Source organism: Puma concolor, chromosome B1 (genome assembly GCF_028749965.1).
Source record: "Puma concolor isolate L17-30 chromosome B1, mPumCon1.1.hap2, whole genome shotgun sequence".
NCBI lineage: Eukaryota > Metazoa > Chordata > Mammalia > Carnivora > Felidae > Puma > Puma concolor.
Window position 1 is genome coordinate 167,323,661 of NC_141670.1, and position 17,069 is coordinate 167,340,729.

General features: G+C 39.5%; 1 protein-coding gene across 5 annotated transcripts in view; it reads left to right on the top strand.

The window, feature by feature from the left end:
* CORIN (corin, serine peptidase) overlaps positions 1 to 17,069 on the top strand; it is a 256,107-nt gene that overhangs the window by 216,452 nt on the left and 22,586 nt on the right. For 4 of the 5 annotated variants that reach the window (XM_086705122.1, XM_086705119.1, XM_086705121.1 and 1 more), the window contains 3 exons: positions 9,735 to 9,851; positions 12,164 to 12,213; positions 12,362 to 12,536. In XM_086705122.1, coding sequence (XP_086561248.1) covers positions 9,735 to 9,851; positions 12,164 to 12,213; positions 12,362 to 12,536 — 342 coding nt within the window. The remainder of the gene's footprint in view (positions 1 to 9,734; positions 9,852 to 12,163; positions 12,214 to 12,361; positions 12,537 to 17,069) is intronic. The other variant, XM_086705120.1, reaches the window with a different exon arrangement.

Below are 17,069 nucleotides of genomic sequence, written 5' to 3' on the forward strand. Positions count from 1 at the left end.
TCATTTTGGAACTTTTACCAGAAGACTCCTGGTGATGACTAACTTTAGATCTGTTATCTTTTTCATAGTGTCTTTCAAACTTACTGCAGTTTGACCGGCTTTTACCTCCAAGACAAGACTGACAGTCAGCAATGACATTATCTGCATGGCAAACCCACTAGTCTTTTCTTATTATTTATATAGTTTGGGCTCAAAATCCAATTCTTACTCTGGCTGTAAGACACTGGTCCCTCCCTCCCTCTTTTCTAGCATTCTCCGCGTGTCCATGAACTTTAGACGCGATGACCTTATTACTGATGTTCAAACTGCAAACCCATTTCCACCTCAGGGGCTTTTGCCCTCATTGTTCTTCCTGCTTGGAATGCTGATCTGTAGACCTTTATGTGATCACCTCCCTCTCATCATTCATGTCGTCTTAGCTCGTACATCAAACACTTAGAAAGGCCTTCCTTAGCAACCCTAGTTGAAGCAGCTTTCACCCACACCAAGTCACTCTCTGCTTATTTTGCTTTCTTCAAAGCACAGTATTAGAAATTATTTTTAACATGTTTGTTATTTGTTTCTCTAACTAAAATAATAGCCCCTTGAGGAAGGGACTGCGTCTAAATACAACACCCTTGTGTTGTCTCCATTCGCATTACACCTTATTAACCCCATAGTCATCAGGTTTAGCCTTTGTCCATCTGACTGCATCATTTGTTTAATTCTGCCAGGATAATGTTCCTCCTGAGATCCAATTCACCTTACAACATTATCAGCTTGAACACTTACGGAGTAACCCAGTATTTCATTTATGAACATAAGTCAAATCTAATTTCTACCCAAGTTTTTATCCTTCCTACCTCTTCTTTTTTTTTTTTTTAATTTTTTTTTTTCAACGTTTATTTATTTTTGGGACAGAGAGAGACAGAGCATGAACGGGGGAGGGACAGAGAGAGAGGGAGACACAGAATCAGAAACAGGCTCCAGGCTCTGAGCCATCAGCCCAGAGCCCGACGCGGGGCTCGAACTCCCGGACCGCGAGATCGTGACCTGGCTGAAGTCGGACGCTTAACCGACTGTGCCACCCAGGCTCCCCACCTTCCTACCTCTTCTAAACAGTAACAAAGGAACATGTAGAATCTTGACTCTGAGGCATAATCATCTTTTAAGTAAAAAATTTCAATTAAAATCACTTGTAGCAGACATTTATTAAGTTGCTTCCCTGTATCCCTTCCTTTTGGGGACTTGCTTCACTCTTCATTCTATCCTTGGGATCCAAATGGGAGATGCCATTTTGTACATGAACCACTCTTCTTGGCCTCAGTGACTGGTTGAGGGGGAGGGACCTAACCCAAGCTGAACCAATCAAAGGACTTCACTTCTAGGTCACAGTGATTGGATTTGGGATACTTAAAGTTCTTCAAAGAAATTTGTTTTTGGCTGAGCTAGAAGAAGAGACTTCTTTCCTTTTTGTTCACGAAGATGAATGAATTTGAGTTTAGAAGAGTAGGCAGCCTGTCCTCTGGTTTGTGGAAAGTCACATGGAGACAATAAAGCCACCCTCACATCACCTCCTGCTTCTTCTCACAGAAGAGGGTAGATGAGAGGTAGAGGGTCCTGAGGGCTCTTGGTTCTCTGGCACCCGCTTTTCTGAAGACCGTCCACATCTCCTTAGAAATTGATTACATTTCTAGTTTTTCATACTCAGATATTCCAGTGGTATTTTAGGGGCTAAAATCCTGAGGTTTTTTTTTTGTTTGTTTATGTAAAACTAGTAACTGAATATATACATGAAAAAAAAATATGTACATATATATACTTAATATATATGTATATATATACATATACATATATATAAGTGTACACTTATACACACATGTATATATGTATATATAATAAATATGTATATATAAAATAAATATGTATATATAATAAACATATAAAAACCTCAGTGTATGTGTATGTGTATATATATATATATACATATATGTGTATATATATATGTGTATATATATATGTGTATATATATATATATATATATATACTGAAATCCCTAAAGTTTGAATTATTTTATCTTATATCCAGAGACATAGTCTGTCTTAATTGAATAAAGGGGTATTTTCTATACTTCTATAGTTTTCAAGAGGAGGAAGAAACAGGCACTTGACAAAGCAAGACTTCTGTTAGAAAAATTAATTCTACTCTGGCTCACAGTCTTTCTGAATTAGTGGAACAAAAAAATGGCGTATTGTAGTTGAAATTGGTAATCTCTGCTTTTATATTGATCAACTGAAAAGTGAAGACAAAGAGGAAACACTTTCTTTGAAACTAAACTCAAGCCACTCTCAATAAAATGTTGAATCTGTTTCTTAAAAAGAGTTTAAAAAATTTTCCAAAGGTTTTCTGCAAGTTATCAAAAAAGCCATGGAATTTTCTGCACATAAAATAGACCAAAGGACTGAAGGAAAGAGTTGGATAGTGTAAATTCTTTCTTTTTAAATAATTTATTTTTTTAATGTTTATTTATATTTGAGAGAGAAAGAGAGAGAGTGCATGAGCCAGAGAGGGGCAGAGAGAGATGGGCACAAAATCTGAAGGAGGCTCCAGGCTGTCAGCACAGAGCCTGACACAGGACTCAAACTCACAAGCTGTGAGATCATGACCTGAGCCAAAGTTGGACGCTTAACCAACTGAGCCATGAAAGTGCCCTGGGCTAGTGTGCATTCTGAAAGAGGCAGACACTTTTGCTCAAAAGTATACTTACCACTTGACCCCATGTACTCTGTTTGCTTCATAAGATTGAATTTTAAAAACGATCAAATGACATTTTAATTAAAAATTTTTATGATTGGTTGATTGTTTCACTTTTAATGACGTGTTTATTTTCAACAATACTTTTTAAAATTAATTTAATTTAACTTAATTTAACTTAGAGAGTGCACACACATGCAAGAGCAAGGAAGGGGCAGAGAGAGAGAGAGAATCTGAGCCACCCAGGCATTCGATATTAATTTTATTTTCTAACTTATGTTAGAATAATGTATAGTTAATAGTTATATTTTATAAACTTGTATTTTACTTCATGTTATAATTTTAGATAAATATGGATTAAAAACCTAGTTTTATTGATGTTTAAATTTTATGAAATATCAATACTGTGATTTAATTTAAATTCATAACATTCTCCTCTCTGCTTGGGGATAGTTTTTGTCACTTGGACGTATAGCTCATTGCCTCATACAGTTCTTGTACTCTGCCTCTGAGACAGACCAATGAATAAAATTATATGCCTTCAGTTAGGATTTCAACAAAAATATTTTTAGAAATACTAAGTTTACTGGAAAAGTTAACTCAAGACTTTATGCTGTCCTTTAAACATTACTACCAGGGGGAAGTTTTCCTGTATAAAGCATAAGCTGAGCTAACTTACCAGACAAATGACTCTATAGTGATATTCATTCCTGCTTTGTTTTAAACCTATTATTGCCTTCTTGTCAGAATTTCCAGGTCATCTTTCTATTTGACAAAATAATTTAACTAATTTTTTAATAACATGTCTAGTCTATAGAAACCAAACAGAGATAATAATATGACAGTGTTCACGAAAATATTTCTGAATTCAGAGAGCTAAATGTTTAGTGGAGACGTTCCAAGTTCTGAACAGGATATTTAGAAGAGCAAATAACGTATTTTGTCTACTACACTAGACATTTATATTTCAAGACCAACTGTTAGTATTGAAGATGAAAACTCAGATTATTTTTCCCCAGCAGTAGCCACAAGAGAACAGACTTTGCCCTGCTACTGAAATGTGTAACCTTTCTAGGTAATTCTTCCCCTGTTCTCTTGCTGCCAAACGTGAAGAAGCCCTTGGTTTCTGGGAATTTGTGCTGACCTTCATTGTTTAAGTAAGCAACCCCAACATAAGGATAACACAAGCATTGAATGCCTTATTACTGAACACTGGGTGCCTTCAGCGTGGGAGGACAGGTCCGACTATCTAGAGATCTGGTTGCTCACCTAAGCCTTGAAATGCATCCATGTGTTATTCCTTTCAGAATGTCAAGATGTTTTAGAATTCTGGAGAAGTTCTATCTTCTCATTTTGCGGGCAGAGGAAGAATTATACATTTTTTTTTTTTAATTTTTTTTTCAACGTTTATTTATTTTTGGGACAGAGAGAGACAGAGCATGAACGGGGGAGGGGCAGAGAGAGAGGGAGACACAGAATCAGAAACAGGCTCCAGGCTCTGAGCCATCAGCCCAGAGCCCGACGCGGGGCTCGAACTCACGGACCGCGAGATCGTGACCTGGCTGAAGTCGGACGCTTAACCGACTGTGCCACCCAGGCGCCCTGAATTATACATTTTTAAATATATATATGTCTTATGGCCACACAATTCAAGAAGCAAATTTGGAAATCCTTTTGCTTTTCTGTGCAGTACTGCCCCTCAACCCAGAGCAGAGGGCCCTGGCCCTGGGCTCCATGATTTAGAGCAGTGGTTCTCCACCAGGCTTAACTTTGCCCCTCAAGCGGCATTTGGAAACGTCTGTAAGACCCTTTTAATTGTCAGTCCAGGGGTGGCTGCTAGCATCTCGTGGGTAGAAGTCAGGGATGACACTAAACATCCTAAAGAGCACCAGACGACTCCGCACAGTGAGTAATTATCTGGTCTAAAATGTCAACAGTGCTGAGGATAAGAAACCCTGATTTAGAGTGAACACTCTGGCCTTCCTCCCCAGCCATGCCTCACCCCATGGGGCAAGGAATCGGTCTTGCCCACCTGGAGCCTGGTCTGCTATCTGAAGCAATGTCTTCAAAGTGTGGTCCCAGACCAGCGGTGGCCGCATCACCTGGGATCTTGTTAGAAGGGTAGCCTTTGCGGCCCCATCTCAGACTCACTGAATCAGGGAATCTGGGAGTGGGGCCAGCAAGCTTTGTTGTAACAGGTCCTCCAGGTGATGATGAATGCCAAGGTTTGAAACCACTGTTCCAAAGAGGCCAAAATCCTATATTCCGAGCCTAAAAGATACGTTGGTCAAGATGGCAAGATAGAAACAGGTGAACACAGGGGAAGGGAAGGAAAAGTAAAATAAGGTAAAAAACAGAGAGGGAGGCAAACCATAAGAAACTTTTAAATATAGAGAACAAACCAAGGGTTGCTGGAGGGGAGGAGAGTGAGGCTAAATGGGGGATGGGCATTATGGAGGGCACTTGTGATGAGCATTGGGTGTTATATGTAAACGACGAATCATTAAATTCTATTCCTGAAACTAATATTACACTATATGTTCACTAACTTGAATTTAAATAAAATCTTGGGGGGGAAAAAAGGGAAGATAGAAGACATGTTCTTTAACAACTTGTGAATTTGATTTCTAACATCTAAATATGTAGACATATCTTATGTGGGCCTCCATTTGTACCCTTACTGACAAATGTTTGGCCCCCACGAATGTTTGGGATGGGTCTGTATCTGTGTCTCAGTTTTCTCAGACTGTCAGGCTGTCAAATGAGGGCACTGGATTAGATTGTCCCTTATTTTCTTTCTCTGTATATGATTTCATGGCTGCTATAGAAACATTCAGGGTTGATTATATTCCCTGCACACACTTTCTTAGGATACAGTGACTTTGATGCCTAATTACTAGTAAAATGGGTTTTGCTCTTTCGCTGTCTACCCAACAGACTTTCTTTAATTTGGTAAAATATGGAAAAAGGTAAGTCAAAATCACTACCGACTGTCAAACCAAATTTGAGCAGCTAAGTTCCAGATACCTTTTAATAGCATGATTTACACTTTGTGCATAGTTATAAAAGTTAAAAAGTCCTTACACACATATTCTTGATGAGTATGTAAATTGCCATTAGTGTTTGAAGGGAAAATCCATACTGTGAGTCAAAGATTTCCATTTTGATTTGATACTTTTATATCTAGGAAATTATTTTTATTTTGGGAAACTGTGCATGTAGGCAAAGGTGAACAGTTAAAAGGGTTAACTGCTGTTTTTTGTTGTAACAAAAATTGGAAACAGCCTACCTGTGGGTTAATAGTGGGCTGGGTAAGTAAATGTATGTACATCCATATAATGGTAAAACTCTGCAGCTGTAAAAAGAACACAGCATGTGTTGTTAATGAAGAGGGACCACGTGGTGTTCGAAGTGTTAGGAGTGGTCCTCTGGCATCAGACCACCGGATTCAAATCCCAGTTCTGCCATCTAGTCACTGTGTGACTTTGGGCAAGGTACTTACTCTCTTTTTACCTGAATTTTTTCATCTCCGAAAAAGGGAATAATGATGCCTACTTTCCAAGATTGTTCAGAGGATTAAAGAAGATAAAATAGTGCAGTTGACAAATGTTAACTATTTTTACGGAAAGCCCTCCAAGATAAATCACTAAATAAAAATATCATCAGTACAACACAGAACAAGGTGTGTAGATTAAAAAAAAATACAACAGAAAACAAGGTGTATGGACTAAAAAAATCTATGTATATATACATGAATTACAGCTAAAGCTTGGCAAGGATACTCTCAGATGCTATTTATGGAGGTTGTTTCTATACATCTGGAATGGGAAGAATATTTTTTCACTGTATAATTTGTATTATTTTTTCCAGGTATAAGTATTTTTTAATTTTAAAACTTGTCTAAAGAAAAAATTTTAAAAATTGAAATCACACAGATGCTCAGATTCTGTATGATGGCAGAAATACAACCATATGGATTTCCTGATATTTTTTTAATGAGCCATAGAATGGCATTTCTGGGGCTGAAAGATTTGTTTTTTGTGTATGAAAAGCATTCTAGTATTTAAGAATTTCATGGGAAACTAATTTTTGTAATGACATTCCCCTCTTCTTGATGATGAATTTCTTATATTTTCCACTTGATGTAAGTGAGAGATTCAGACTAAATTGCCTTTCTTGTTGGAGATTAATGAATGAAATGCAGAAACATCCCATGTGCCTTGCTCTGTGGAGACCTTTTTTCAGGGTAACTGAAGTTGCCTTGCAGATTGAAAGACTGAAGTTTCCTTTGCAATGATTTTTCTATCCACCATCAGTGCAAATCCTATGCTGAATAGACTTCCCTGTGCAAATCCCTTTTGCCTTATAAATACCTGCCTAAAGAATGACTTAAACAACAAATTTAATCTGATGCTTATCTTCCTTTGTCTTTTGGCCAGTAAAATGCCTGGATTTAGGAGGCTCCCAAGTTGTTCTACCACAGAACATAATTCTCAGGATGCAGGTATCAGGAGAAATACTGTCAGTGGTATTTGTGACCTCTGTCTGACATTGAAAGTTTCCCTCTCACTATGCCTCCACATACGCAACTTCTGAGATTAACAGAAAGCCATACTCTCATTTTGGTCAAGGACAAGGAAAACCCTCATTTTGCAGTAGGTTTTGTGAACTCTTCAATGACCTCACAGTTCATTCAAGTTTCTAACTGAATTTAAATCTGGTGGAACTCTTCTTAAAGTGTGGTCAGGGTGCATGCTCTTTGCTTTAACATCCAGTGATTAGAATCCATTCATTATTAAGGGCTCCGTTTTGTTTTTTTCTTTGGCTCTCATTCTGTCATCAGTTCTCTTTAGAGGGTTTCCCTCTTTTTAAAAGTAACAGGATTTGGGGAAGGTTTTGTTCCTTTTGTTTTCTATGATGAGATTAGTTAAATCTCATAAAGTGAAAATTTTAGAAATAATTTTTTTTTTTTTAATTTTTTTTTTTCAATGTTTATTTATTTTTGGGACAGAGAGAGACAGAGCATGAACGGGGGAGGGGCAGAGAGAGAGGGAGACACAGAATCGGAAACAGGCTCCAGGCTCTGAGCCATCAGCCCAGAGCCCGACGCGGGGCTCGAACTCACGGACCGCGAGATCGTGACCTGGCTGAAGTCGGACGCTTAACCGACTGCGCCACCCAGGCGCCCCAGAAATAATTTTTAAATAATAATCAGCTGCAATGTTCATTTCCCTTTCGATGCCACTGAACCGAACTTTGCTTCCCTTTTGTGCCCTCTACACGACCCCCTCTTTTTTTTCAAAAAGTGTCATCCATCCGTTATTGGAAAAGAAAGTCACTAAGCATGAAGACTTGATGCTGGCACAATTTCAGGATTTCCAGGTTCATTTGAACCCTCAGTGCCGTTGCCATTGTCCTCAGTTATCTTTGATGTGTTTCTTCAAACACTTCCACCAGGGAACGAATCCGTATACCTGTCACTTTCCTTGTCATCATGAGCCCCTGACATCCCCAACTTTCATCTGAGGAGCTCACCTTTTACTTGGAAAGAAAGATAGAGGCTATCCGATTTGAAGTCTCTACTCCCCTCCAACTTCAGCAAAGTATCATCTTCCTTCCAGGTTTAGAAGCAGCCCTCCTTCCTCCTGTCTAAATTCATTCCTCCACCTCATCTACCCTGGGGCTTCAGGTGATGGAACTGCAAAAGGTTTTCGGCAAATACAGATCGCCTAAAAGAGCCAATTATTTCATGAAGAATAGAATATTTTACATAAAACCTGCATACTTTTGAACCCCAATTTTCAATCTTTGGATTGAAAACCCAAGGTTTTCAATCTTGGATGTGGTGTAACCATATGTGCTTGAATGATTGAATAAGACATTCACGGAAAAGGATTCAGAGAAGTTGATTAAGAAGACAGATAAAGAGGAAAATAATAGTGTTTAACTCCCATTTCTATTTTCCAGAGTTTTTCCGGACTTTTGGTGCATAAAGATTTTATAGTATGTTGAGAAAAATCATTACAGTTTTGTGCTGTCCAAATAGATATTACATAGCAATCAATTTACTTATTTACTTCTTTAGTTTTTACTGTATTTACTTCATTTTAAGGTATCGCTGCATTGCAGGATTACATTGGGCAAGAAGAGAGGAGAAAAAAAATCCCAGGCAGATAAATTTTATCTTGCTTTTTTTGATCCCTGCCCGAAGTTGCTCTTGTTTTTGAGATATTGGAACTTTTATGTCATATACGTTAGAATCCGAACACCTCACAAAGTTCAAGTACATGTCAGTGGAGAGCATGATTAAAACAGCTGTAACAGTTGCGATTTTTCAACGTTTATTTATTTTTGGGACAGAGAGAGACAGAGCATGAACGGGGGAGGGCAGAGAGAGAGGGAGACACAGAATCAGAAACAGGCTCCAGGCTCTGAGCCATCAGCCCAGAGCCTGACACGGGGCTCGAACTCCCGGACCGCGAGATCGCGACCTGGCTGAAGTCGGACGCTTAACCGACTGTGCCACCCAGGCGCCCCAAGATTTTTATTGCTTTAGTATATACTTTTAGTAGCTTCCTCTTCTATTGATCACATTCCATGCCAAATTTCTAATACAACCCCCCCACCCTTGAAATATTGACTTATAATGTAATGTTTCTTTTTGGGTTTTTTTTGTTTGTTTTAAAAAAATTTTTTTTTAATGTTTATTTATTTCTGAGACAGAGAGAGACAGAGCATGAGTGAGGGAGGGGCAGAGAGAGAAGGAGACACAGAATCAGAAGCAGGCTCCAGGCTCTGAGCTGTCAGCACAGAGCCCGACGCGGGGCTCGAACTCACAAACCATGAGATCATGACCTGAGCCGAAGTCGGTCTCTCAACCAGCTGAGCCACCCAGGCGCCCTTGTAATGTTTCTTTTTGAAAGAGAATGAGTGTTAAATAATGATATGGCCTGTCAAAGATCACTGTGCTTTGAATATTTCATTATTTGTCCTTCTATTAGAGAACCATCTGTGACTAAATTGGTACACGGACAGGAGCAAGACCAGGAGTGGCTGACGTTACACTCCAACTGGGAGAGCCTCAATGGGACCACTTTGCATGAACTGCTGGTAAAAGGGTAAGACACTCTTCACAAGAGCTGTGTAGAGTGGATTATGGAGTAGGAATCTATCATCAGGGGCTTTCTCCTGTTTCTAATTTAGCATAATCCAAATGTATCACATCAATAAAGAACTTCCATAGAATGGTGATTGGCCTTCATATTTCAACATTGTTTTGCTTTATCTCTTCTTTCTAGACACAGATTCTTTTCTCTTGCTAATTACATTTTTCTTTAATGAAGATTACAGAAACTATTATGGTGAAGGAAGAGGAACTTAGATTCTAATTTTGGAGCTTTTTCAAATCCTATCCAAAGTAAATTCTCATGTCTAATATCCTACAGATGCTACATGGAACTAGTTAGGAGGGAATTGAAGTGATGAGAACTGATCAAACTTGGAGAATCTGAGGGAAAAATTGACACAAAATGAAATTATAATCGAGTAGCCTTGAAAGTCCACTTGCTCTGGTCTTAAAAAACCTACATTGTATAGGTAGACAGAGAAACTATAAGCTAGTAAACAAAATAAATTTCAGATATTTGGAAATACTACAAAGAAATTAAAGATAACAAGATAGAGAGTAAGTAGGAGACAGGACTTCAGGTTGTGGGAAGGCAAAAAGCAAACATGTGTTTTCTGAATTATATAACTTATTGATACAAATAATTACACATATCCCCATGCAAATTTACCAAGAAATGAAAATATAGCAGATCCTCAAAAGGGAATGTGGACATGGCATATTTAGGGATACTTCTTTTTTTCTGAGAGGTCTAGGATTCTAAGCATGTCACGGTATTTTTTTTTTTTTTAATTTTTTAAAGTTTATTTAGTTTTGAGAGAGACAGAGACATAGTAGGGGAGGGGCAGAGAGAGAGCGAGAGAGAGAGAATGCCAAACAGGCTCCATGCCCCCAGTACAGAGCTCGATGCGGGGCTTAAACTTATGAAACCATGAGATCATATATACTAAAGCAAAAACCGTCAAAACTGAGTCAGTAGCCTAACTGCTTAACTGACTGAGCCACCGAGGCGCCCCATTGACAGTCTCAAAGTATCTTTTGTTTTTTTAAATGTATACTGTGAATAAATGCTTCATGGTTGAAAGAAAACTTTGTGATTGAAACTTAATATTCCCTACATTGAATTCTCTTGTGCAGTCACATTGATAGATGCTTAAACATGGCCCATGTTCTTACCTTTAAAGGTTAACCCTGGTTTTTAGAAAAGTCTTTCTTTACTGAACCCATTATTCCTGTAATTCTACTGACTGGTTCTGATCCTGCCATCTAGAGTTACATGGAATAAATTTAACCCCCTTCTTCTTGTCAGCCAATCATAGATCCACATTAAAATTTTATTTTAAGTTTACTTATTTTGAGAGAAAGAGAGAGAGAGAGAGAGCCAGAGAGAGAGAGGGAGAGAGAGAATCCCAAGCAGGCTTCTCACTGCCAGCCCAGAGCCTGATGTGGGGTTCGAACCCACGAAACTGTGAGATCATGACCTGAGCCAAAACCGAGTTGGATGTTCAACCAACTGAGTCACCCAGGCAGGTGCCCTAGATCCACATTTTATTATTACAAGTATCTTCATGATTCTTTTCCAGTCTAAATATTCAATTCCTTTATCTGTTCTCTAACTTTCTGAAGTAATATTTTATCTCTCTAAACTATTTGCAACTTGTGTTGAACATCCACACCCTCTCCCTAAGCATAAAAATCTGACATGCTCCTTTCTCACTAGAGATTCTAAGAAATCACCCAGTTCCCTTGCCTTCCTCTCCTTACTTTGAAAATTATGGTTTGACATAAGACTCTTAAAAACTGAGAATAAACTGAGGGCTGAAGGGGGGAGGCAGGGAGGGGAAATTGGGTGATGGGCATTGAGGAGGGCACCTGTTGGGATGAGCACTGAGTGTTTTATGGAAACCAATTTGACAATAAATTTCATATTTAAAAAAAAGAAAAAAAAAGAAAATTATGGTCCGAGTCAATATTCTGGCCGGTGCCACCAGCCAAGATGATGTGGGAGACTTTGCTAAAAGTAGTTTCTTTTCCCACACATGTGAAAATATATTATGATGATATTAAATAAACTAAAAAAAAAAAAAAAAAAAGTAAACCTCCTCCATATGCCGTCATTTCCAAGGTGGTATTTGACAATAGCCCTGCCTCCAGAATTCCTGCACCAGTACCGATAACCATTACTCAAAGAATACAACCTCTGGGAACAGTGGAACCTATGTCTTGCTTTTCGGTGCTAAAGTGTTTGAAGTGAGTGATAAATACGTGACTTAACACTATGCCATTTTATGTTTCCAAATCTAGGCAGCCTTGTCAGAGCAGAAGTAAGATTTCTCTTCTGTGTACTCAACAAGGTGAGAGAATTAGTGGTGTAGCAACAGAATACGAACTTCACTGGGTTGGCTCGGGGCAAAAACAATAACTTGCGCTTAACAGCAAAGATCCAAGCATGGGGCTGGGTTTGTTGGTGAATCACCCGCTGTCTTTCCTGCTCCCTGGTAGACTGTGGGCACCGCCCTGCTGCCCGAATGAACAAGAGGATCCTTGGGGGTCGAACGAGTCGTCCTGGAAGATGGCCATGGCAGTGTTCCCTGCAGAGTGAACCCAGTGGACACATTTGTGGCTGTGTCCTCATTGCCAAGAAGTGGGTCCTGACGGTTGCCCACTGCTTTGAGGGGTAAGCTCCATCCTTCGGCTTTGCCTCAACCTGATCATTCTGTCACTTGGGCATTCTTAGTGTCTTACATAATTCTGCGAAGCCACTTCAGTGCAGAAGCCACAGTTGATTTACTTCCTTTATCTGCTTAGATTTTCCTACCCTTGATGTTGTCATCCTATGTATGTGCTGATCACTTATTGGCAATCATATTGTTTATGATTTTTCCCTAAAGAGGGGGGAAGTGGAAGAAAGAGGTTTAGAAGGTTGGCTCTCCAGCTAGCATTAGTCTCTTTTCCAGCCCCCTTAAATACGTCAACTACATCTGAAGTTCAACAGAGGGGATTTATGTTTCCTATAGTGAGGTTAGCTGGGAGGATTTGTGAGGAGTTTGAGAAGCACAGTTAAAGGCACCCCAATATGTGTATTAGGGTTCTCAGAGAATGAGAGAGGAGGGGTGAAATTATTTTAAGAAATTGTCTCACATGATTGTGCGGGTGCTGGTGGGTCCAAAACCTAATGGTGTAGATTGGCAGCCTAGAGTCTCAGGGAGAGGTTCAGTTTGAATGCAAAGGCAGACTGCTGGCTGAATTTCTTCTTGCTCAGGGGAGACCCGTCTTTGTTCTCTTAAAGTCTCCAGTTTATGGGATGAGGATAATCATATTATGGAGGGTAGTCTGCTTTATTCAAAGTCCACCAATTTAAATGTTAATCTTGCCCAAGATACCTTCACGAAAGCATCCAGAACAATGTTTCACCAAATATTTGGGCACCATGGCCTAACTTCATTGGCATATAAAATTCATCATCACAATATGCCTGAAGGGACTAGAAAAATGAGATAAAGGGGAACCCTACCCTAAATTGACAAATATCACTGCACCTGTTCTATCGACTGTGTATTTTAGGAGCCAAAAAAACAAAAAACAAAACAAAACAAAACAAAAAACCAAAAAAAAGCAAAAAAGAACAAAAAAAACCACCCCAAATCAAACAATAACAACAAAAACAAACAAACAAAAAAATCCAATTCTGGGGGTCAGACGTTTGGAGCTGACATAGCCAGCGCAGTTTGTCTCTGATCATCAATGTCTGGGGCCTTGGTTGAAAGATTCTAAGGCTGAGGGCTAGAACCATCGGAAGGTAGGCAGTCGATGCGGCCTGTTGGCTGGGGCCTTAGTACATCTATCTCCATGTGGGACTCAACACCATGGTGGCTGGTCCCCCAGAACCAGCTGTTCAGAAAGGGAGCTGGGAGGAAGGTGTGTTGCCTTTTTTGACCTAGCCTCCAAAAACACACAAAGAGGCAGGTACTTCACCTCTGTGGTTGGTCGGAGCGCCCACAAGCCCCGCTCAGCTCCAAAGGGAAGAAGCAAGGAACTCTCCTCTCAGTAGGAGGAAGATTTGATGGCATGTTTTAAAATCACCACACCTTTTTTCTATTTATTTTTAATAATTTTACTTTACTCCAAAGTAAAATTAAATATTAAATAATAGCAAATATTCAAGACAAAATAACTCATAGTTCTATCACCTGACCAAATTGATTCTTTTCATTTGATCAGCTTAATTTCTAGAAAAAAAAATGCAGTTTCTTCTCTCTCTCTCTCTTTTTTTTTTTTTTTTTTTGCCTATTCATATTTTTTCTTAGCATTGCCACTTGCTGTGTCGTCACAGGTCAATTCATTAACCTCTCTGGGCCACAGTTTCTTCACTTATGACATGAGGGAAATAATAGTCCCTACCTCACAGGGCTGGTGCGGGCAGTAAGTGAAATAGTCTTATGCAAAGCCTTGAGAACCATGCCTGACATTGATCAGTACGCTCTCGATAAAGGTCAACTGTTCTTTTAAAAAATTACTGCTGAAAACGTGCATTCTACCTTTTCCCTTTGCAGTATCGCATGAGTATCTTTACATTTTGTGTATTTTTGTGTATTTTACAGATTTGCTGTATTTTTGTCTTCTCCCTTCTCATCGTCTTCCACAGTAACCCCTGTGATAGCCGAGGGAGTGTTCCTTCACAGCTGTGAACACATAGACTTTTCGCAGGGTGCCACTGTTTACTTTTACGATTTGGAATCATACTCTGTGCTTTCGTTTGTTAAGTTGTTTTTCTCATTTGATAATATATCATGGACCTCCCTCTAGGTTAAGAGACGTGGCTCTCCCTCACTCTTTTTCAAACCTAAATGATATTCCATTATATAGATTTACCATAACTTTTTCCATTATCCCCTAGTCGATGGACGTTCAGGTTAGTCCCACTTTGCTACCATTTTAGCAATACTGCAATACATCTTCTCAAGCACAGCTACTCACCTACTGGTCCTTGTTGCTACGGGCTACAGTCCCAGCATATATATTCAGCTCTACATGGGGGTTACAGAGATGAATACATGTTTCCTTCCTTGAAGTGCTAACCAAGTAAGGAGACAGACATTTAAACGAGTAATTAGAGTACAATTGTAAAATGGAAACGTGTATTTCCAGTTGATGGCTCGTTTGGGGAAAAGAAAATATAAAAAAATCAAACCAGTACCTCCTCTTGAGAACTTTTAGTGTGTAAGACCCAAAGCAATTGGAAAAGTCTGGGTAGTATGTCAGGAAAATACACTACAATGTTATTGCTTTGGAAGGGGCCAGATGTTTCCAGATGCCTTTCCCAGTTTTGGTGTATAGCTCCGTGATAAGCAGAAGATGATACTAGCAAGATTACATTCATCAAAAGATGATCACCTAAATAAATCCAACAGTACTCTTTACGTGCTAGCTAAACCAGGTTCATAAACCACTTTTGTCATTTCCATATGTGGTATCCAAGCTTCCTCTGTCATTGACAGCTCCGTAAAGTTAAGAAGAAACCTTGCATTAGAAAAGAAATATGTGTTTACAATTAAGGAAATGGATATAATATCAAAGGTCTTGGTGAAATTTCATGGAACACTAGACTTAACAGAACTGTCAAGAGGGATCTGGTCTGTCCATAAAAAGCTAGAAATTGCCCAACTTCAAATAAGCCTTCTCCTGAATATGTGCTAATAACTGATTCAATTTTACAATCTCTCCAGTGGCCGGCAAGCTTTGAGAACGTCTCATTGTAAGCCCCATTCCCTGCTGGAGTCATCAACTGCTGCAATTAATGGGCTTTACTTCACACTGTGATCCCATACTTTGGCAAGGCCCAGCATGACCCATCTGCAGGTCTTATCAAGCCTGTCTTTTTAAATTATATTGGTAGAAAAAAAAAAAAAAAACAGAGAGACAGGTTTGTTTTTCTCTTTTATGAAAAAGTATTTAAAAATCCCAAATGAAAATTAACAACATGAGTTACTAAGCTGATCAGACCAAGGCCCGTATGCCCTAATAACAACTCAACGTCAACAGTTCTGAACAAGAAAGACTTTGACTTTCAGGAGTAATTTCACATGCATCGTTCTTGCCTTCTCTTGCCTCTGAAAGACGTAAGGCTGGACTTCCTAGGCTGGCACACAAGTGGCAATTGTCAGAAGCATCTAATTCCTCACCAGGAAATGCGCATAAAAAAATGATCACCTCACTAGATGACCACAACCCTTAACCCCACCACGTTACCCATGCTGTGATTTCACCCAGCCAACTCTTCTGTCCAACAGGACTGTGGCTGCTAGTCTGCACGTGTCCCCCAGTGATTTCAGTCCCCTAGTCTTCTCATGCCCTCCTCTTCACAGTTAACCTTGTGTGCCAGGCTAATCACTTCAGTCCTCTCACCCAGACTTTCAATGTCTTTGTCCCTGGATTTGCCTGCCATTCAGACCAGGCAGATGTCCAAAACTGAGTCAATGCAAATACCTCAGCTTCTGATCCTAATATTCTTGCTTTTCGGAATTGAGGGAGGACATTACCCAAGAGTGGAGATCAGCACCATCCCTGACATTCAACGTCAGCTAGACTTTTAGTATTACTCTGTCATCTTTCTACATCCTTCTGGAGAGCTCCCTCTCTCATTCTCCATAGAACAAAGTCACTGTGCTCACCCAGCTCTCCTAATCTAACAGTCTGTTACTGCACTCAGAAAAGGAAGTGAGAGGTTTGGTCTGACTTTTTCTTAAAAGTTAAATCATGTTGTGTCCTCATGATTCCCTCTTTATCTCTAGGTGCCTATGAACTGTGCCAGTAATTCACAATTTGTTTTTCTGTTCTATTCCCTTGAGGAATTTTATCCACTCCCATCAGTAATAGTGCCCAGTAAAGCAGAAATTCTCCATTTTGGATCTATATGTCCCCTGGGGTGCTGTTTTCCAGCGTCACTGAAGAATAAGCAAGTGTAGTTTTGAAAAGTCCTTGGTGACAAGGACCTGACTCCATTCTTGCCACTGTGCTGCCTCCTATGGAGATATTCTCTCCCCTCCTCTCTCCAGTGGAAAATATCTGGGTCTAGGATGTAGTCAGAAGTGGGTTTAAAATATGGGTCAAACCTCATAGTTTCTGGGGCTCACTGAAAATGGGAGCTCCTCCTCTCTTAAGCTTTGTAGTTACTTACTTGTTTCTTCTAGTCATGCCACCTACTATGTAC